The 23,306-nt window shown below is 42.9% G+C and overlaps 1 protein-coding gene across 13 annotated transcripts in view; it reads left to right on the plus strand.

Annotated features, from left to right (window-relative positions):
* The window catches only part of CLIP1 (CAP-Gly domain containing linker protein 1), a 125,735-nt gene that overhangs the window by 47,907 nt on the left and 54,522 nt on the right, over positions 1-23,306 (plus strand). For 6 of the 13 annotated variants that reach the window (XM_036823897.1, XM_036823884.1, XM_036823888.1 and 3 more), the window contains exons 4-10: positions 6,780-6,904; positions 9,461-9,683; positions 13,445-13,642; positions 14,270-14,373; positions 16,227-16,287; positions 17,509-17,541; positions 20,604-20,708. In XM_036823897.1, coding sequence (XP_036679792.1) covers positions 6,780-6,904; positions 9,461-9,683; positions 13,445-13,642; positions 14,270-14,373; positions 16,227-16,287; positions 17,509-17,541; positions 20,604-20,708 — 849 coding nt within the window. The remainder of the gene's footprint in view (positions 1-6,779; positions 6,905-9,460; positions 9,684-13,444; positions 13,643-14,269; positions 14,374-16,226; positions 16,288-17,508; positions 17,542-20,603; positions 20,709-23,306) is intronic. The other 7 variants (XM_036823890.1, XM_036823889.1, XM_036823896.1 and 4 more) reach the window with 4 other exon arrangements.

Consider the following 23,306-nt stretch of genomic DNA (forward strand, 5'->3'; position numbering starts at 1 on the left):
TTGAGGCTGAGACTCTTTGTAGCTTCTGAAACATATAGATTAGAAAAGCAAACTTTGCTAATACCGTTTTGGTCAAGTGGGGTACTTTTTGATCTCAGTGCTTTAAAAGAATGTGACTCTGGCAATTAAATATTCTCAGGTGCGTGGGCTTCTCATGTGGTGGCTTCTCTTGGTGCAGAGCACGGGCTCTAGGCGCGCGGGCTTCAGTAGTTGTGGTGCACGGGCTCAGTAGTTGTGGCTCGCGGGCTTAGTTGCTCCACAGCATGTGGGATCTTCCCGGACTAGGGCTCGAACCTGTGTCTAGGTTCTTAACCACTTAACATTCTTAACCACTGTGCCACCAGGGAAGTCCCCCTCTATGTATTTAAAATGATCTTTTCATTTATTTATTTGTTCATTGCCCATCTCCCCCTGACCAGAATTTAGGCTCCATGAGAGTCTGGAAACTTTCTGTCTCATTCACCATCTTTTCCCCAGTACTTAGAACAGTGCCTGGCACACAGTAGGCATTCATAAAATATTGTCAAAAGAATCAGAGGGAAAAAAAAAAAAAAAGAATCAGAGGGTTTTAAATACTGTTGTCCCATTATACCCTTAAAAGAGAGGAGTAACATTGTAAAGTATGACGAGATGCAATTAGGACCCGTGGATAAAAACCGGGCCACGGGCTTCCCTGGTGGTGCAGTGGTTGAGAGTCTGCCTATCAATGCAGGGGACGCGGGTTCACGCCCTGGTCTGGGAGGATCCCATATGCTGCGGAGCAACTGGGCCCGTGAGCCACAACTGCTGAGCCTGCGCTTCTGGAGCCTGTGCCCTGCAACGAGAGAGGCCGTGACAGTGAGAGGCCCGCGCACTGCGATGAAGAGTGGCCCACGCTTGCCGCAACTAGAGAAAGCCCTCGCACAGAAACGAAGACCCAACACAGCCAAAAATAAATAAATAAATAAAATGCTGGCTTAACTCCTAGAGAGAGAGAAAAAAAAAAAAGATATATTCAAATACTTTAAAAAAAAAAAAAAAAAACGGGCCAGGCGGATCTTAGCTTTCTTGCAGGAGTTGCCCAGTGGAGCTGCCCTAAGCTGGATTGCTCTCTAGTTGAGGTAATATAAAATATGGCCATCATCATCTCACAGGTGATTAAGTTTTAAGTCGGGGCTTAATTTGTATCGGTAAATACCAGTTAGCCATATTTACCTTTTTAAATTAAGCTGCTTAACTTACAATATGGCAGATAAGAAGCCACCTCACAAAATTCAGTTGCTCACGAAACCCCCGTGGAACAGTCCCTCATTACCACTCACTGGACATTTTATAGCTTTATAAATTGAGGCACAGTGGGGTTAAATGGCTTGTTTGAGATTTGATGAATAGATGGGAGAGTTGAGAGAGGATGAAAGGTTTCCTTTTTCCTGTTTGTGGACCCATTCATCAGCCCAGCAGAAGTCTTTCTTTTTTAATATTTATTTATTTATTTGGCTGCGCCAGGTCTCAGTTGCAGCGCACAGGATCTTTTTTAGTTGTAGCATGTGGAGTCCTTAGTTGTGGCACACGGGCTGTTAGTTGTGACATGTGGGATCTAGTTCCCTGACCAGGGATGGAACCCGGGCCCCCTGCATTGGGAGCGTGAAGTCTTAGTCACTGGACCACCAGGGAAGTCCCCAGCAGAATTTATCAGTGTTCTTATTTTTCCAAAGAGTTTACAAGAAGGGTGTTTGTAGAAACCTCTTAAAGTGCTTATCACTTTTCACTAGAAATATTTGCTTGAATTTTTCTGTCAGTGGCCAACACTGTATTCTGTTTATATTTGTATACTAAGGGCCCAAGCACTCAGGATATATATATTGAATGAATGAATGAGAACTTAAAAACGTGAGATTTGCTAAAGCCTGAGCATAGCTAGGTTTTCCTTTAGCTGAGTTTCTAGTTTAAATTAATTTGGTCTCCAGTAGTGACTTCTAACTTTGACTTAGGTTGACCACACTGTTATGAGTTATATATATATATTCTGAAAGCAAAGAGAATGAATGGTAGTTACTTGTGTTTGCCATAGGGATCCATTTTTTTGTTTTTTGTTTCAGTGTTGTGAAACTTTTTATCTTTAATAATCTTGATATCTGGGACTTCCCTGGTGGTGTAATGGTTAAGACTACACACTCCCAATGCAGGGGGCCTGGGTTTGATCCCTGGTCAGGGAACTAGATCCCACATGCATGCCGCTACTAAGAGTTCCCATGCCACAGCTAAGGAGCCAGTGAGCCGCAACTAAGGAACCTGCCTGCCGCAACTAAGGAGCCCGCCTGCCACAACTAAGACCCAGTGCAACCAGATGAATAATAAATAAATAAATATTTTTTAAAAAAATCCTGATATCTGCCCCTAAAACATAGATTTGAAAATTGTGGCTTATACTTAATGTAAATGCACATACTATAATACTCTGGGTTCTCTGGAACACATGAGAAGTAAAACTTAACTTTATAAAATCATGTTTAAATGCTTAGAAAAATATTTGACTGTAAAATGATTAAGTAGAAAAGTGAGTGATTTTGGATGTGACTTTCTGTGTTAAAGATATTTTGAATAATTACTAAGGATCTTTTACAGGGGAAAGGAAAGCATATTATCTGTTATATGAGTCAAGAATTTCAAGTTAGGTGAGAGAAAAAGTATAAGAAAACTGCCCATTCTAGGAACTAGTAATCATCCATTTGAAACAAACTTTATGGCTTTTTTTTTTTTTTTTTTTCCGGGGTAGATGTATGTTCTGTTACCTGCATTTAGAGAAAAAGTTGCTGATCTGTTTGTGGTAATTTGTTTTAAAGCTTCTGATCTGAGTGAAGCCATGGTTTGTTTGGAGAATTTACTGCCCACAGCCTGTTAGACGCCTCTTGGAAAAACAATTGTCATGACAGTAACTGAGACTCACCCCCAAAGAATTCAACAGATTATCTGGAAAGATTGCATCATCTTTAACTAATGTGCTGTGTTCTGCTCATGTGATACTGGTTCGTCTGCTGCTCTGAAAGGTGTGTAAGAGGACAGAGAAAACAGAGGCCAATTTTATATAGGTTACTATTCATACATTCCATGGTTACCAATAAGAGTGCTAAAAAGTCCAATTTGCCAGATCTAGAACTAGTACTTTCCTTAGCATGGACACACTGGCTGCTAACATATAGCAGACTCTCACACTATCTGTCAGACACTGACTAAACAGTTTTATGTGGATTATTTTATTTAATCTTCACAGCAATCCTATAATTATCGCCATTTTACTTATGAGGAAGCTAAGATTGACTGATTGATTTATGGCTGCATTGGGTCTTAGCTGCAACACATAGGCTCTTTGTTGTGGCTAAAGGGCTTCTTTCTAGTTGTGGCACGCAGGCTTAGTTGCCCCGCGGCATGTGGGATCTTAATTCCCCGACCAGGGATCGAACCTGCGTCCTCTGCATTGAAAGGCAGATTCTTAACCACTGGACCACCAGGGAAGTTCCAAAACTAAGATTTAGAAACTAAGCAACTTGACTAATTCATAGACAGAGCTGGCATTTGAATTTGTCCAACTTGGAGCCCATGCTTACTTAGTCTGTGTTAGCATATTTCTTCCTTTGCTCTCTTCTGAGCCATCAAATTCAGCCTCAGCCGCTGGATGTCTTTTTCCTTTTGTTGGTTTACATGGAAAAATGGTCTTTTCTGTGTAGTTCCCTACGGAGAAGGTCACCTTTCATTTCTTCAGCAAATGTTTGTTGAGTGTCTCCTGCTGTGCACTGTGGATTGCAGTGCTGGACACAACGGTTCCTGCGTGGAGTTTTCTCCGGCCTCCAACTCCATCTTTCCTCAGTGACACCTGTCATGACACCAGGACGTTTCTGAACTGTCCAGGGGCTGCCTGCCCTCTGTCACCGTTCACACGCTCTCCTGCCTAGAGTACCTTAAACTGTAACTGCTTTGGTTCCTTAAATCAGTTTCACAAAGAGTTTGTCTTTCAGAGGAAAAGTATATAGCTTTGAGACTTTAACGTTTTCCATCTTCAGCAAAGCTTAAATAGAGCTGGAAAAAAATGTGTATCATCCCAAACTCATAGAAAACTATATTCAGAGAAAAATTAGCACCAAATAGCTTTGGTATTAAAAAGCAAATTAGTATTGGTCTTAAGAAGTTAGGAAGGAAAGAGTAATAAACCACAAGGAAGTGGGAAAAAAGGAAATAGTGAGATAAAAAGTGAATTAAATAAAATAGAGAACATTAAAAACAAAAAGGAAAGACTGAAAAGCTGGTTCCTTGTGAAGATCGATAAAATAAGTTACCTTCCCAAGGTAAATCTACATTTAACACGATCCCACTGGACTTTTTTTTTTAATTAACCAAAATGATTTTTAAATTTATTAAATCAATAAACCTACATAACCTAAATGTCTCCCAGTGGAGGCTGATTTAATAAACTGGAGTGAACCCGTATAGTGGAATGACGTGCAATTGTAAACACAAGGAGGGCGTTCTCTGTGTCTTGATGTGGAGTAAAGCGAGGTGCAGGGCAGCTCAGGTAGTACAGGTGCAAGAGAGCTCATTTTTTGTGTGTAAAAATGAAAGGGAGGAGTAAAAATATGAATTAACGTTTCATTTTTTTAAAAAATGTATTTATTTTTGGCTGCGTTGGGTCTTCGTTGCTGCGCGTGGGCTTCCTCTAGTTGCGGCGAGTGGGGGCTACTCTTCATTGCGGTGCGTCGGCTTCTCATTGCGGTGGCTTCTCTTGTTGAGGAGCACAGGCTCTAGGCGCGCGGGCTTCAGTAGTTGTGGCACGCGGGCTCAGTAGTTGTGGCGCGCAGGCTTAGTTGCTCCGCGGCATGTGGGATCCTCCCGGACCAGGGCTCGAACCTGTGTCCCCTGCATGGGCAGGCGGATTCCTAACCACTGCGTCACCAGGGAAGCCCCAGCATTTGCCTTTATATGCATAAAGAAATGCTGGGAGGAGGATACACTATACATCAATAGCAGTGGCTACCTGTGATGGGGAGGGTTGGAGAGTTAGGGACAGGAGTTTAGTAAGAGAGGCTTTTCCCTGGATACATACTTACATTTAAAAGTTTTTTAACCATGAGAATGTATTCGCTATTCAAGAATTAATTCATTATAAAGAATTACTTTTTTAATCAGTAAGAAAAAGGTGAACATCCCAAACGAAAAATGAGTAAGGTACATATCGTGATACATCTGTACTGTGGATATTAAACAGCTGCCCTAAAATAGCAGGGAAAATGAACCAAAATGTCAGCAGTGACTGTCCCTGGGTGTTGAGATTATAGGAATAACATTTATTTTTTGTTCATAATGTTCTTAATTGCCTGAGGTGACTCGCCTCTTGTATAATTGGGGAATTTTTTTTAATTAAGGAAAAAGAGGGAATTCCCTGGTGGTCCAGTGGTTAGGACTCTGTGCTTTCACTGCCGGGGCCCAGGTTCGAGCCCTGGTTGGGGAACTAAGACCCCGCGAGCCATGAGGCTCAGCCAAAAAATTTTAAAAAAAGAAGCTTAGCTAAAAGTAAGAAAATCAGTATTCTGAAGAATAATAGTAGTAAGGGAAACCAGCACTAGGAAATATCATGCAGGTTGTGAAGTAGCAGTAATCAAAATTCCAGGGCAGTAGCACAGATATTGAACTTTTGAAACTGTAAAAAGACTCAGATCTGTTCTTATGTGCATGTCAGAGAGAATATGATAAAATGAGTATTTGAAGTAGAAAAATAATGGCAAAGGAAGAAGTAATAAATGCTGATGGGATAATTTTGGAAATAATGTTTGCATGTTATATCAAACAACAGCTGGGACAAAGAGACATTTAAAAAGATTCACAGCTTTGAACAGTTCACGTAAAATAAAATGTGAAGAACAGTCATTTTAATAGTTGTGAAGAAATGGAGAGCCTCACGGCGGAAAATATCAATATTTTAAATATTTTAAAGAATTTACATTTCACGTGTGTGGATGTGTGAGTATTTGTCTTTTTTTTTTTTAAATTTTATTTAATTAATTAATTAATTTATACATTTTTGGCTGTGTTGGGTCTTCGTTTCTGTGCGAGGGCTTTCTCTAGTTGCGGCAAGTGGGGACCACTCTTCATCGCGGTGCGCGGGCCTCTCACCATCGTGGCCTCTCTTGTTGCGGAGCACAGGCTCCAGACGCGCAGGCTCAGTAATTGTGGCTCACGGGCCCAGTTGCTCTGCGGCATGTGGGATCCTCCCAGACCAGGGCTCGAACCTGTGTCCCCTGCATTGGCAGGCAGACTCTCAACCACTGCGCCACGAGGGAAGCCCGAGTATTTGTCTTTAATATGTATGTGTTATTGCTTTACCTGGATAATGATGTAAAGGAAGTTTGGGAACATAAACACAGCAATTGTTACAGTGGATTATGCATGAATTTTGTTTTTCTTTAATGACGTAGGGGTTTTATTTTTGTAGCAAATATTTATTTTGAAGCAGGAACCTCCCTCTGGAGTAATAAGGTATTTTTTTAATTCGACTAAATGTTGATGACTGCACATCACCTAGGCGATTTCATTATTGGACTATCTCAGGTATCGGATCACTCTGGCGACAGAAGCCACCCAGGTGAACTTTGCTAACCTTTGGAGAGAACTCTTTGAAGAGTTGGAGAGGAGGTTAAGAGAAGAGCTGCTTATAGAAATGATGGAACACAGTACTGGCTGCAACTGCAAAGGATTAAGCTGTGAAACTGTAATCATGTTCATCTCTTCCTTTTAACGTTCTCTTCTTCCAGGTTGGTGGCACGAAGGCTGGCGTCGTCCGGTTTCTTGGGGAGACAGACTTCGCCAAGGGGGAGTGGTGTGGTGTGGAGTTGGATGAGCCTCTTGGGAAGAACGATGGGGCTGTCGCTGGAACAAGGTTTGTTTGCAGTTGGAATCTCGTCTCCCTCTTGCATGTAAAGGTGCTCAAGCCGATCCCACCAACCGTGTATAATAAAATGGACGTGAGTGGTTTTTTTTTGTTTTTTTTTTAAAGGTTTGCATTTTTTTTTTTTTAATTTATTTATTTATGGCTGTGTTGGGTCTTCGTTTCTGCGCGAGGGCTTTCTCCATTTGCGGCAAGCGGGGGCCACTCTTCATCACAGTGCGCGGGCCTCTCACTATCGTGGCCTCTCTTGTTGCGGAGCACAAGCTCCAGACGCGCAGGCTCAGTAGTTGTGGCTCACGGGCCCAGCTGCTCCGCGGCATGTGGGATCTTCCCAGACCAGGGCTCGAACCCATGTTCCGTGCATTGGCAGGCAGACTCTCAACCACTGCGCCACCAGGGAAGCCCCGACGTGAGTGTTCTGAAGAGCTGCACTTTTATTTCCTAAGACTCATCTACAGGTTTTTCCCCCCACTAGAATCAGAGTCTTTCTTTTGACTGACTGTTTTAGTAATATGTGCAATGCGTCTGAATAGATTCTGAGCAAGCATTTGGTTTATTTATCTATCTATCTATTTATTTATTTTATTTTTAGAATTTATTTTATTTATTTATTTTTGGCTATGTTGGGTCTACGTTGCTGCCCGCGGCTTTCTCTAGTTGCGGTGAGCGGGGGCTACTCTTCGTTGTGGTGCGTGGGCTTCCCATTGCGGTGGCTTCTCTTGTTGCGGAGCACGGGCTCTAGGTGCACGGGCTTCAGTGGTTATGGCACACAGGCTCAGTAGTTGTGGCTCGCGGGCTTAGTTGCTCCGCGGCATGTGGGATCTTCCCGGACCAGGGCTCGAACCCGTGTCCCCTGCATTAGCAGGCGGATCCTGAACCACTGCACCACCAGGGAAGCCCTATCTATTTATTTTTAAGACTTTTTTTTTTTTAGAGCAGTTTTAGGTTCACAGCAGAATTGAGAGGAAGGTACAGAGATATCCCTCCTCTACCCCCTGCCCCACACATGCACAGCCTCCCCCATTATCAACATCCTGCACCCAAGTGGTCCATTTATTACAGCTGATGAACCTATATTGACACGTCATTATCCCCCAAAGTCTGTAGTTTATATTACAGTTTATTCTTGGTATACATTCTATGGATTTAGACAAGTGTGTAATGACATGTTTCTACAAATATAGTATCATCTATAGTGTTTTCATTTTATTTTTCAAAATAGAAAGGAAATACTATATCATCCTTTTGGCTGCTCTCCCTTCGATAGCAGTCAACGTCTGAATGAGTTTCTGGGCGTTGGAGCGTAGGGGGATTGAGGAGAAGGAAGCTGCTCTTGTTAGGACGAGAACGCAAAATGTGTCTTTATACCTGGTGACAAGGATTCCGTCCTGTGGCAAGAGAACTGACGGCAGGCACACCTATTCCACTGTGAGGATAACCCCACTCTCACCTCCCAGGGATAGCGTGGGAGTTAAGTCATGCAGATGAATGCAAGAGGCGTTTCCCACACTTCAGGTGCTTTGAAGGCCTTGGGCACAGTTGTGGTCTCTGATGCATTATTGTTAGTAGTATAAAGTGTTGTAGTTAACATTTTACTTATAAAATATTTACAGACTGATTATAAGCGTATAGGTCTTATGTACCAAATACAATAATAATGCCTTGAGGAGATTAAAAAAAATCTCTTAGTGCTGCAACGATTATGAAGCCATATCATTGATATCCTTGATATTAAGATGTTATAATTCACTAGAGTCGTGAGATCTCCAAGTGTCAGTACCAGTTGATACTACTCCACCTTTACTTGAGTGAACCTGCCAGAGTTAGGTGCTTGTTTGATTTCTCTTGCCCTTTGTTTGGCAAGGTTTTATGAAGTGAGATCACTCCTCTGCTGTGTGTTTATCAGATAGTAGAAATACCTTCCCTTTGCTTAGAATCTTAGTAACAGATGAGTGATTCCATCTCTGTGTATCATACTGTTATTTCCTAGTGTGTTTTCTAAAACATTATTGTGGGGCTTCCCTGGTGGTGCAGTGGTTAAGAATCCGCCTGCCAATGCAGGGGACACGGGTTCGAGCCCTGGTCCGAGAAGACCCCACATGCTGCGGAGCAACTAAGCCCTTGCGCCACAACTACTGAGCCTGCACTCTAGAGCCCATGAGCCACAACTACTGAGCCCGCGTGCCGAGAGCCCTTGCCCTGCAACAAGCAAAGACACCGCAATGAGAAGCCCACGCACTGCAACGAAGAGTGGCCCCTGCTCACCACAACTAGAGAAAGCCCGCACGCAGCAACGAAGACCCAGTGCAGCCAAAAATAAATAAATAATTTTAAAAAATAATAAATTAAAAAATATATATATTATTGTGGTTATTTATCAGCTTGCACACCAGTGAGTGCCACAGGCTGGTGCACCACCCCAGCTGGTTGGTAAAATTCACAGCAAACCAGTCACGAGTTAGGAGTCAGGAGAGCTTTTCGGTTATAGTTGTTATTTCTTGTAATTAAGTTGCTTCTTGTTACTGTTCCTGTTGTTGTCTCCTAAAGGTATTTTCAGTGTCAACCCAAATATGGCCTGTTTGCTCCTGTCCACAAAGTGACCAGGATTGGCTTCCCTTCCACCACACCAGCCAAAGCCAAGGCCGCTGCAGTGAGGCGGGTGATGGCGACCACACCCGCCAGCCTGACGCGCAGCCCTTCTGCCTCGTCTCTCAGCTCCATGAGCTCTGTGGCCTCCTCTGTGAGCAGCAAGCCCAGTCGGACAGGACTGGTAAGGCTCCCTTCTCCCGCTGCGTGTCTCTGCGTCCCAGGCACTGTAAATGCCCCCCCGCCCCGTCGGTGTGCCTGCTTTGCTTTAGGAGATGTTAAGTCTCCCCTTGCCCTTGTACTAAATGTTCTCTGTAGCTTGTGAAAGTCCTTACAAATTTTGCAACAAAACAAAACAAAACCCTCTCGCAAGAATACAAGTTTGAAATAAAGAATTTTTTTAACAGCCCTTTTCAGGTTCCTTAGACTTTAAGATATCACAGTTCTTGGTGAATCTGTAGTAACTACTACTTAGTCTAACATACGGGATGATTGAGTATTCTGAAATTATTTTGGCATCAGAAGGACAGGAAAATTGGAGGGACCCTTTTCCTCAAGGACCTGGGTCTCTTTCTCTTTGACATCAAACAATTTTAGGAACTACAGTCTTTTGAGAAAAGGCATGTTCTTAGAATTTTAGTATTGCGTTCATACAGTCTAACCCACTGAAAGCAGTTAGTGTGTGGAGCGTTCCTGACTCAGGCCAGAGGATGCAGAGGGGAACTTAGGGAACTTGAAAGGATGCTAGGAAAAGCCATGTTTTGTTTTGTCTCCATCTCCCCCTTCCCCCACTCCCTCTTACTTTCTCCCTCTCTTTCCCATTTAGATCAGCAAGAGAAAATCATCAGAATCAAAATAGGCAGCATCTCATTCTGTTTGTTAATGTCATGCTTGTTTTTAGCGTCAAAGCAATGACTTTTTTGGCTTCGCCCCCCTCCCACCCCCGCCCTTTAGTTTATTCACTTGAAGTGAGGCAAATACTGTTTAAATTTGAAGTGGCAGTATGAGGTTGTACTCCAGACTGAATTCAGGATCTCTGCCTTATGACGATGAACTACAGACAGGAGTTAGAATGTGAAGTGTCATGATCGGGCAGTAAGGCTGCTGGCCCTTGATCTCGTTTTGCCTTCTCTCCATTGACCTTGGGCAGGGAAGGCAACGGCTAGCCCTTGATCTCATTTTGCCTTCTCTCCATTGACCTTGGGCGGGGAAGGTAACGGCGGAAGCGTCTTTCTTTAAAGTAGGGGTTATGCTTCTCTGGACTTTGTTCCTCTTATGTTCAGGTAAAATAAATAACCTGCTTGGACTATGTCATTTTGCATATAAAAGTCTGCATCTTCAACAGAAAAATTACAAATGGACTTATGAGGAAAGCTTGTCAAGAACTTTTTGAATGTTTGAGTGAAATGGATGAAGAAACCCCTCTGGACGAAGCCTTGTTCAGAGTGGGTCAGCAGACTCTAAAGCGGACATCGAGTTTACTAATCCAGGAACAATTCCGTGGAAGTATCTACTCTGGATTAGGAATTATTTCTTGTGTAATTTTTATTACGTTGTAATAAAGTGTCCATTTCTTTGGAGATACCCAAGCCCTCCCTGCTCCCCCAACCCGTCCTCTTACTTTTTAGAACAGTTCTGATTCCTCTTAGTTCACCTCATTTTCTTTTGAAGAAAACTAGCAAAAGAGAAATGAGTCTCCTTGCCTTCTAAAACAGCTTGTTTTTGTATCTCTTTATATAGAGTGGCTATAGTTTCTAAACCAAAAATCACCATAAAAGAATATACCAAAAATACAGAGTAATTGAAAGCGTGACTTCTTAAAAATGCATCTCAACAATGTGTGATCCCTTGTATATATATATATAAAAAAGTGGGAACATTCCTTAATGCAGAATGATCTTCTGAAAGAATTGAGTACAGAGGTGCCCAACCTTTCTGGTTCCACAGAACCTTTAGAGTCTCAGTTATTTTTTCACAGTGCCTGTAGGCCAAAAGAAATAGCTAACAGTTCTGTTTATTAAGTAGTTAGGTCCAAACAACTTAATATTTATGTCCTAACAATTTAGTAGCTCTTCAAAAAAAAAAAAAATGGTTCACATTAATTGAAAGGAAAAAGAATATTTTTAATTCATTCTTAAATAACCACAATGAATTAGTATTAGGTTGCATGCTCTTCTTGGGCACTGCATATCCTGTCAGACCTTGGACTCTTACTGGACACTGCCACCCTCACTTCCTGTGCCACATTGGCTTTTGCACAGTACTTGCTTTTGGTCTGGAAGTAGCCAAAACCCGGCTTCGGAAAGACATGACGTTACGGAAGGGAATGTAGTACAATCCAAGGTTGAAACTGAATTGCCTCCAGCTGGTAGTTTGCATGGCATCCAACAGGTGTCGCTCTGTTTCCTTGTGTTTCCCTGTGAGTTAGCTGCAGTACCCTGGGGTGTACCTCTGCGCAGGGTTTGGGAACCTCAGATTTAGTGTATTCAGGAAGAAATGTTAGTATGAGAAAGTATAACCGCATAGTAAAATTGGAAAATCAAGGTCAGATGGTTAAAAGAGAGCACAGGAATGCCCCTCCCCCCCATATATTTAAGTAAGTCAAGAAATTTCACTAAATAGAAACAGCGAAGGACAATTTGGGTTTACTTTACTCTCATAGTTGTCAAATTGCCTGACTATGAACTGACAGCAGATCGTCACTGTCGGTCTGCGTCCTGGCCGGGGGCTCAGGTGGACGGGGGACGAGGAGAGCCTTCAAGCAGCAAGTGAGGCTTTTGACTGCAGAGGATGAAGTCAAGCGGCGTTGACCTAGAGCCAGTGATTGCTAAGTAAATGGCCTTGGACAGACACTTGCCAGGGGATGCGGCCTCTTCTGGACCACCTCCCAGCCCCCGGAGCCCAGCTTGGAAGAGTGTTACTCAACTTGCCCGCATTACCTATTCACATTTAACGGAAGGTTATGTCCTCTGTGTTTTTACATGACGATTAGCCATCCTGAGGAGGTGTCGGGTGTGTGAAACAGCAGAGATTGACAGGTGACAGCACTGAAACACGTTTTCTCCACGCCTCACCCCACCACTCTTTCTCCCTCACCTCTTGTTTTGCCCCCGTTCCCTCTCCAGTCCCCATGTTTTCTCCCTCCTTCCTTCCCCTGCTTCTCTTTCTCCACAGATTTATCTCCCCCCCTTTTCTCTCTCCCATGCCCTTTTTCCTCCTTTCTCTTACGTGTACTTGCACACTCATTCACCCACTCACACATGCTTTTGAAGGCACATACAGGTTTCCTTTTAATCTTTTGTCTCTGTAAGTTTTTCTGGTGACTGGGATTCAGGTCCTCATGGCTGGATTCCTGGGTGAAATCACCTCTGCCTTTCATTTTGAAACAAAGATGAAGAAAATCCTGACAGAGATCCAACCACGTAATCAGTTGAAAGAAGGTTTGTGACTCCAGGGGTGACCTCTTGGTCACGTAATGGTATTTAGAAGCTTAAGAAGTTGAAAAAAAGGTCTAATCCCGAACTCTGAGGATCAAAAGATTGGCCAAACTGTCATAACAAGAAGATAACTATTCATGAAGCTCAGGCCGAAATGGAATCTAGAGAAGCTTGTTTGTTACCTGGGTTCTGAGGAATTTTTTAGATTCCTACCCGGCCCTGTCAGTCAGCCGAGCTCAGGGCACCTTTGCTTCTGAGCCACTTCTTCTAAACGTCTTCCCGGTTGTTCCATGGCTTCTTTACATTGCTGGGTTCTTTGTGAAACTGACAGACAGGAGGCACACGCTGTCTCGTTTCCTCGATGAAAAGCCTTTCCCAAGCCTCGGCAAGCCTGCGAGCTGGGGCAGCGCTTTTGCTTTGCCGAGGAGACACCTGCCTGCATGCACCGCTCCCTCCCTGCGTCCCTGATAGCGTCATCGCCCTTCACTTCTTTAACTTTCCTTTGCAGTTGACCGAAACCTCCTCCCGTTACGCCAGGAAGATCTCCGGCACCACTGCCCTCCAGGAGGCCCTGAAGGAGAAGCAGCAGCACATTGAACAGCTGCTGGCTGAACGGGATCTAGAGAGGGCGGAGGTGGCCAAGGCCACGAGCCACGTGGGGGAGATAGAGCAGGAGCTAGCTCTGGCCCGGGACGGACACGACCAGGTGAAGTCTGGCACTGACCTTGTTGCAGAGGTGGTGACAGGTTCTAAGCTGATCTTGTCGCAGAGACCGTGATGGTTTCTAAATTGAGGGAGGAGGTTGAACGGTGTACCCGGTGCTTGGAGCTGGGGAGCTGGTCTCGAGAGCGCTGGAAAGGAGCGTAGATGTCTCTGCTGGGCTTGTTTGGAAGCTCTGCCCTGGGGTACCAATTTGCATCATCATACAGATGAATTTCTGTTCTTCTCGAGTCTACTGCACTCTTTTGGTCTTTACATCCAGATCTCTTGGCCTGTCTGTGTCAGGTGAGCTTGTGTACTAGGACCTTACCAGTGGTGACAGCTCCTGTTTTGTAGATTATGCTTTGTACGAGTTTCAGCTCAGAAAAGATGAGCGTTGTTTTGACATTGCCCCCTATGTCTATACTGGCGTGGATTTTCATCATCTAGCTCCCAGGGGTGCTGCCGAGAATAACCTATCATAAGAGACCATAGAAGGCATTTTAACGTGGAAAGGTTTTTTGAGTAATGCCGACCCGCAGTGGTACCACTTAGCCGTAGCTCTTTGGAGGCATCCCTGGGCATGCCTCTGGGTCAGAAGGAGGCCACTCACCGACACCCTTGCCTTCCCCAGCATGTCCTGGAATTGGAGGCCAAGATGGACCAGCTGCGAGCAATGGTGGAAGCTGCTGACAGGGAGAAGGTGGAGCTTCTCAACCAACTTGAAGAGGAGAGAAGGTGACCCTAAACTGTCCTCCTTTTAAACAGCCTTCGGGAGAACTTGCCCATCAACAGCCTTGTTGGTGTCAAACCCTTAGAACCAAAGGACTCTCTGTGTGTTCAGTGGAGCTTGAACTCCTCATGCTGTGTGAGGAGGGTTTGCTTTGATTTGACTTTTTTTGAGAAGTTTGGAACCAGCTAAATGTGCCCTGATTAATTTAACAACTATTTATTGAGCACCTACTGTGTGCCAAACATCCTCTAGAGGATGGCCTGAGTCAGTTCATTCAAACCCAGCTTCTACCTAGAGCCACTCCTGGAAAAAGGATTTTCTAGGCCCAGTTACCTGGTATTTATGAAACACCTTCTGCATATCTAGTGAAATCGTATTGTGTCTGGGGGGTGACAGAGGGGCCCTGACCTCAGGAAACTCACTACCTTTATAGGAAAACAAAAACTCTCAATTAGAGAATTATCCAGGTCAGGATGAAATCAGGTGCTAAACTGTGTGAGACAGAGAAAGCAAGTTTGATTCTTGTAAAAGGTCTTTTGAGGCCGTGAGCGAACAAGATCTCTGGGAAAAGTGTCTGCGTGGAAACGATTTGACTGTCTCTGGGCTCTGGGACGTTGTTTGTCCTCGGTTGCACTTAATGCCATCTCCTGTCATTTCTGATCGCAGCGATGTCATGCAGGGGTCTTTAGGATGGTCACACGCACTGCTGCGCTGGGGGATACAGGGGGGTAATAACAGTGCCTTACCAGGGAAATGGCTGTCCCACTGGAGAGAGAAGCACTTTACACAGGAAGTTCTCCTTGCATCCTAAAAATGGCTACGAGTGAGCGAGACATAGTGACAGACCCTTCCAGGCCCTTCTGAAGGCCAAGGCATCTGCACCACTTGCTTCTCTTTTTAAACCGGCTCTTGCTCTGCTGACTTCTGGGCAGTAGAAATGTCCCCCAGCTCTCCAGTAAGCTTGAGGGCTTTAACCTATGATTATATTTCTGACTTAACCGAGTAGAATTTTTTTATTCTTAATTTTGTTAGAAATGCTAGTGAATTTGAAAGATTTTTTTTTTTTTTTTTTTTTTGCATGTAGGTTTGTCCTCCTTTTCTTCCTTCTCTTACATCCAATTTTGTAAAGATTCACAATGTGGGTGTTACCCAGATTTTGTAGATCTTCCTAGTATCCTATTTCATTGACTTTGTGATGGCATTAATTGAAACCCACATGCCATATCAGAGATTTTTAAATGTGAAAAAGAAGTGTGCATTTTAGAAGCAAAGAAATAGGATCCTTGATTGCCTCTCTCCCAAATTATTCACAGCCTTATTCTCCCACTCTTGGAACAAGTACTTGTGTTGTCCTAGGGATCTCTGCATGGGTAGTATCTCTGCTAACCTCACCCTAGAATGCCTGATGTGGGGTGGTATAAAGAGAGATTTGTTTTCTGTGCCACTTTCCCCTGTGTTCTGTTATTGGAAAATAGAAATTACAGACTTCCATTCTCAAACCTGTTTCTGTGGTAATCAAACCTTTTCCTTTCAGGCTGATCTTGTCTTGATTAGATCCATTTCTGGTGGCTGTGACCTGGGGAACCAGTTGCTTTTTCTCAACTCTTACCTCATCCCTTCTGGAATCCATACCTGGATAAAACTTTAGAGTTTCCCAAGTAGAGAAGAGCTCTTAGATTTATAAACCAGAGGCTTAAAGATGCATTTCTTTATTTTCTATGTCTCTAAGGCATTTCTTTCCATCATCATCTGCTAAATTCATCAGGGCATTGATTATATATATATATAATTTTGAGATAAGGCAGAGGTGTTTTCTTAGTTACTTTCTCAGGTGTTTTGTTTTGATTTTATTCCACAGGAAGGTTGAGGACCTTCAGTTCCGGGTTGAAGAAGAATCAATTACTAAGGGCGATCTTGAGGTAAAACCCCACCACCTCTCTACAAGCCTTTATGGGTACAGTATTCAGAAATACGGATAAAATCGTTGTGGTCAGAACAGGCAGCAGAGGGGGCGGCAGGAACCCCGGCCTCTGGCCTGTGGGCTGTGGCTGCCCTCGAACCTGTCACTGTGCCGTCCCGACTCCGGTGGCCGAGTAAAATTTTTACTACCCTTTTCTCATGCCTCAGAATTCAAAACCTTGAATTGGAGTTAATCAAGTCATAAATCTGGCAGTGTGTCCTAAGTGAGACTCTACACATTCCTCCGATGATCAGAAATGGCATTTTAAAGAACATTGTTTTATTTCACCATGATAGTTCAGAACAATCTCAGCTTTGCTTTTCAGTTGAGCAGGATAAATCCTCTATAACCCTACAGACAATAAATGTATGTTCTAGTAATTGATTTTTTTTTTTCTAGTAATTACCAGAAAAAGAACAATTTTATTTCAACTTCTTTTATTCCATGGCATATTTTAAATTCACAGAGATTGACCTTTAGCATCAAGTTTCTCTCTCTTAACAGTCATTCATATTAGTTTTTTAATAAGACACCAGAATTAAATGGTTTCGATGCTTTTCAAACCGCTGCTAGATGTATGACAAATATAAATTTAAAATTTTTCAAATTTGCAGATTTTTTGGTACTTTAATCTGTAATATTTTAGTAAAAGTTTCACTTGTCTGTGCAGTTCTCAGAATACACATTTTTGCTACTGTTGCAATTTTAGTCTATTGATTGCCCTCACCACGCTTCAATTTCAAGAGCCCTTCCAAATAAGAACTCTGATTTCTTTGGGAATAAATGTATCTTTACAGTCAATGAAGAATAAGGGAAACATATTCTGAGTTCCAGTTTTATAAGGCCCAGAATTTATTGGCTTATCAGTAATTTGATGAGTATCGTCCTCCCTCATTTCATGTAGAATCACAGTCGTTTAGCTGACTTTTGTGTTTGTTCTCATCCATTTAAAAACACCCCAAAGTCTCATTAGAAGTTTCATATCATCATCTAATTCATGTCAAATACAGCCTATGATGTTTTGAGGAGGGGCAGTTAAAATGTTTACATCAGCACTAGGCTAGGCTAGTCTGTCTGGTAAACTTGTAATTAATCAGAGTTATTTTGAAACCCTAACACATATTGAAACTTTAGTTGAATCTCTCTTTTGTTGTTAATTTTTTTATTTTTTTACTGATAGCAAAAGAGCCAGATTTCTGAAGATCCTGAGAATGTAAGAGGGCACTTAACTGTGTGGATATTTCCCTTGTTAACACAGATTGATTACAGATTAAAATGCTTATTGATATACTCAAATACTAACTGCATAATCTGATCTTGAGACATTGTCCTTAATATTTCTGTGCATGTGGGCTTTCAAAGCAGTTACATTTGAATCCTGAAGAAATTGTATGTAATGACTAAGTTCTGTAAACCCATTTGTTTAACACATAGGCACACGTTTCTTCTATAAAGAATTTCGGCAAAAAGAAAGAAAAGAATTTTGTATGGGGCCCGGCCTTCTTCCCTTAATTCATAATGCCTTCTAGTTTTAATAGAATTATTCCAAAATAGATGATACCTGACTGAAACATAAAACATATTAGATGAAGTTGTTACAGAAATTTTGGGGGAAAGTTTCCCCAAGTTTAATTTATTCCCATGAAAATAAAGGAATCGAGTCCCAGACTGATTGCCTTTTGTGTGAGCGCCCACTGCTGGCCAATGGCTGCCAGTGCAGCTGACGAGAAATTCAAACTTCAGTTTTGTTGGGGCAGTGCTTTCCCTAGTTTGAGGCTAGAGGCAAGCATTCTTCAGTGAAGACGTTGTGTATTTTAAATTTATTATTCTTGAAGCGAGATTTTTCTAGTAGCAGTGCCACTAGGCACGGAGGTGTATTTTTTTTCCTTCCTCCCTCTGTTTAGGATCAAACACCCAATTCAGATGGTACCAGAGTGGCCTCAGAAGCACGGCTTCTCGGCGTACCCTGCCAGCTGAGATGCCAATTGAGAAAAACCTAAAAACTTCTTCCTTTGAGGTACCACCACAAGAGAACAAGATTAAAACAAAGAATTTTTCTTCCCACCACCTCCCGGCAGCTGAACTAGACAACTCGAGACTGAACTTTTTAAAAAGCCTCCGTTCTGAAGGTCTCCTTTTTGTGAAGCTCCTTCAGTGATCTGGGTCTCTTCTCTGCTTCCAAAACAGGCTCCTGCTACCTCCGGAGCTAGTCTGCATGGGACTCCCTCCCGCCTCTCCTGTGCGCTTCTCGCGGAGCCTTGGCTTTCCCTCTCAATCCCCTGCCCCAGAGCTCTCCTCTTGGGATACTCTGTCCTATTCTAAGAAAGGAATCATTTTAATGGGAGGGTTGTCCTGTTCAGCATAACGTTTTTACCACATACCGTGGAAGGGAAGCGGATCACTAGCTTCCTTGCTGGTAGTTGACCAAGTACAGCTGTTAGAGCCCAGATCATTCGTGTGCACTCTCACCAGTCAGGAGGCACCTGGAGGATCTTGGAATGGGGAGAAGATCACATTCAGTGGGTATTTGCTTTTTATCTGGAAGTAGTGACCTTTCACCCAGAGGACACTGAACTCAGTGTCAAGGGAAGAAAGGTTCCGTTGCCTTTGGCTTCTTCCTGTTAATTTTGGATTTCTGTTCTTGAGGCTGTGACCCCAACTGTGTAGATCTGGATTAGATTCTTTTCTTGTAAAAGCAGGTAAATTGAACAACCTCTGTCTAAGGTACATATGGACGAAGGGGACTACCCAGACAATTAGGTTTTGAATTTTATTTCATTATTTTTGTTGAATGTAAAGAGCTGAAGCAGGTGAAGAATTTTTACAAAAAAATTTTTATTTACTTTTTAAATATTCTATGATGGTTTTTTTATACCTGATTCACAAGCAAACTGACCTCTTGAATGCACTGAAATCCCCAGAGTACCACTGGAGTGAGCAAAGATGTTTATAACGTAAAACATTCCACCTCGTGCTTAAGCTTTGCACTCCCTTCTGTCACTTTAGAGTTTGTTGTCATTTCCTTGTTGCCCTTAATTGTCCAGACTGATAGATCCGACAAGTTGGAACCACAAAATAACTAGAAGCTGCTGGGAGCAGCTCTGTCAACAGGTTTTATCAGTTGATAACCTCTTGGGTGGGAGAGGTGAGTGGGGAAAGAGGTCCATTCAGACTGACCTAGGTTATTTCAAATTGATTAAGATTCTGATGCACTTAAGCCTGTTAGAAAGAGGTCGCCCTCTGGCTTCTCCATCAGCTTCCATGTAAGTAAGTGATGATGGGGAGTCTGAGGTTTTGAAACATGTGAAGACCTTACCGGCTCTTTTTGCATCGAGTTGAAACTCATGCCTTTCTGTTGAGTCACCATTTCTTACCTCTGAACTGAGAAGAATGAATTGTCTTAGGATCAAGATTATGAGCCCCTTACCAGTTGCGGTTCAGCTTTTCTCCTGCTCTGAACCTCAGGGATGGAGGCCCTCAAGCATAATTATTGCTGAATTTTCTCTTTTAAATCAGATCCCCCCCACTTTGTTTTATGGCAACAGTCTTTGGAAAGTCCACCCTTGGAAAGAAATGAGAGCTTTAGTGGCTCCTTGCCTGTCATATATGGGAATGTTGCTAAGAATCTCAGACCCTTCTCACTCATCTCAGCAAAAGGCCACTGGTGTGATTTCCTTAGCTCTAGGTCCTAGATTTCCTTCGTTAGGTTTAATACTTGACCCTTGCTCACGTCAAATTGTACGCCAAAGTGCAAAGATCTGCTGTAGGGACTAACTGAACACTTACAGACTTATGACGTTATCTTTTCCATATTTGGGTGATAATGATCATTTTGAGGGTCAATTTACTTTTTAAGTCACTGAGTCAGTTACATACACATTAATGTCAAGTCGCTGTTGTGGGGGGGAGGGAACATGATAGATTAGAGGAATATTAACTATTCTAATGTGTGCTGATAAACTTCACTTATCAATATAACTTATATTCGGCTGCATGCCTCTGACACTTTTCACCTTGCCTCATGCGTTTTCCGTTTGTTCTTTCTCAGTAGACTAGCTCGTGTCCCCTGCCCGCCTCATCCTCTCGGCCATAGTGTTCATCCTCACCCCCCAGCCTCTTCACCTCAGTCCGCCCTCATCCCCCCTCCGTCACCCTTTCTGTCCATCCTCCGGCGGAAGGTACTGCCGGCTCAGCCCGCGTGCCGCGCCCTCTCCTCCTGCGCTGGCATGTCACGGTGGCACTGTTGTGTTTCTTCCTCTTCCTTTTTGCTGACAGACGCAGACCAAACTGGAGCACGCCCGCATTAAGGAGCTTGAACAGAGCCTGCTCTATGAAAAGACCAAAGCTGGCAAACTCCAGAGGGAGTTAGAAGACACTAGGGTAATGGCTTTCACTATTTAATGAAGCAGACCCATGTTTGCGAACGGTGGACACCGCGGGTGACCGGCCCTGCAGTGGGCCCAAGCCTTGACCCAGTGGTTCGACTCGAGTTTGGCCTTGGCGCCGCCCAGGTGCTCGTGAGTGTAGGCTGACGGGTGGGCACAGGTGTTTTGTGTGGAACCTTTTGTCCAAGGTGAAGATTCATTCCCCTTTGGTTAACTCAACCAACATCAAGATCCGAAACTCTGTGACCGTGTAGACTGCATGGACGTCCACAGCTGCATTTGAGGTTCTTTGTATTCATACCGGGAAATAACCTTTCTCCAGTTTGCACCGGCAGTCAGTTGTCCTCTTGTTCTCATATTCCTAGTGGGTTTTCTAAATAATTTTTTGTGGTTTCACTTTAGCTCTCTTTTCCTGCCTTCTTCCCTGGCCTCTTAGGCAAAGGGAATTGAAACATTGGCTCTTTTTGAATGAGAGTTAGGGACTTTCACCCCAGCTGTCTTTTTTTCTTCGCACCTGATCTCTTTGCATTTCTGTTACCCAGTAGGTTAGAATCTCAGGGGTCAGGAGGAAAAAGTGTGTTGGGAACAGAATGGCTTCTTACAACCCCCAGCTCACTGCGTTTGACCCTCAGAGCCAGTGCATTAGTCATGTTTTCACTTATTTATGTATTTAAGCACCCATATATTGCTTACTTTATGCCAGGCACTATTCCAAGCACTTTACAAGTATTAACTTATTCAGTCTCACCACAACCCCAGGGGAGAGGTAGTAGTATTGTCCCCATTTTACAGATGAGGAAACCGAGGCACGGAGAGGTTAAATAATATGTCCAAGGTCACACAGCTAATAGAGATAGTGGGGCCAGGATTTGTATTTGGGCCATTTGACCCCAGAGTCTGTGCTCTTAACCACTACAGGATGGAGTCTGTCTATTATGGAAGTAGTTTTGTGATAAAAGATTTAAGAACTAATCTGAGTCACATATAAGAAAACATGTATGTATTATATACCTTTTAAATCACAAATTTGACTGTTAATAGCTAAATCACCCAGATCCTTAATTTTAAAATTTCAAAAATTATTCTGTCTCTGATGAAATTTGGTATCCTGATTTTTTTCCTTTTGAATTATTAGTATTTGTAGAAATTTCTCTTCTTGAGAAATCATTGATCTAAAAAAATCTAGAAAATCGAGTAATTTTTCTTCTCTAAGTCATGAGTTTGTATTTTTTAAGAGAAAGAAAATGTTCTCAGTCGGCCTCAAAACTAAAGATATCGTCTGTGTATTTGGTAAGAAAAAAAATCCTGGTAGTTTGGTGCCGTTTCTTTGTTACCCGAGAGCCAAAGACTTGATCTGGGAAATACAAGGGACTAATAGTAAGACTGAGCTCCCGTGCTGTGGCTGGCTATTGAAGTAAGGATGTTTTTTTTTTACTTCTGAACAAATCTCCCTTACAGCTTTGTCAGCAAACAATTTTGATTTTTTTTGTTTTTGTTTTCTGTGGAAAAGAAGGCATCCGTTCACAGCATGTTTATTTAAGTATTTCAGATTTAAGCAATCTGTCATCTTCCTATAACAAGCCTTGTCTCCTGTCGATCCTCACTCTTGGTTTGCCAAGTGTGCAACTAACCACTGACCCATCTAAGTTTCCCATCACCTGCATTCCTTTTTGGGAAGTGCTTTAGAATTCCTCTAAGCCAGTAAGCCCAGTTTATAAACAGTGTGCTTGGCGCTGTAGAAACATTAGCAAGAATAAGAAATGATACCTGGTTTTTATGGTGGGAAAGGCAGACACATAGATAGTTTTGCCTGAGGGCAGATTTTGGGAAATAAAATTAAAAAATGGAAGTGCTGTGAAAATGCTGCATAACCACACTATTTATTATTTTCCCTTATTTTTTACTTGGTATTTCCTCAGTTTGACGGTTTTGTTGTGACTGATTAAGAATTAGTGCCCTGTTGGATTCAAGTTATTTATGTTATGAATCTTGTAGCAGTGGGGTTTAATAATGCACCTTATCTGTGGACTCCCCACCTCCACCCCAGAAAAAACTATGTAAATGAATTAACGTCTTTGAAGCACCTGTAACCCTGAAACACAACAATTATAGCCAGCTCTGAAATACTTAATGATTTGATCATGCAGTTTTGGAGCCCCAAGTGCTTTATTTTCTTGTTCTTGGTGGACACTTTAGTCTTTATCCATCTCACAGCCTGTAAGTGGACAGAGGGGCTGAAGGAAAAACACACGCGTTACCTTCTGTCCCGATAAAGGCAGTGAGGGAGCGGAGCCTTCACTCCGGAGGACTTTTGATCCATGAAATTTGGGATTCACTGATGTCTTTAAATCATTCAAGTTCCCTTCTATTTCCCAGGTTAGTCCAATAATTAGTTTTTATGCCCAAAGCTACCATTTCCCACATATTTTGTATACTAAACTTACTGCGTAACAGCAGAGGGAAATAACTTCCTAAGAACAGAAGGACGCAGGTCAGGAAAGTGTTTTTCCTCGTCCTGGGGGTATGAGTTTAAATAGCAGCATATTCCCGGGTTCTGTCCCAGAGCTCAGGTAGAATCAGCACACGTGGGAGG

The sequence above is a fragment of the Balaenoptera musculus genome, chromosome 14 (assembly GCF_009873245.2).
Source record: "Balaenoptera musculus isolate JJ_BM4_2016_0621 chromosome 14, mBalMus1.pri.v3, whole genome shotgun sequence".
In the NCBI taxonomy this organism is placed as follows: Eukaryota; Metazoa; Chordata; class Mammalia; order Artiodactyla; family Balaenopteridae; genus Balaenoptera; species Balaenoptera musculus.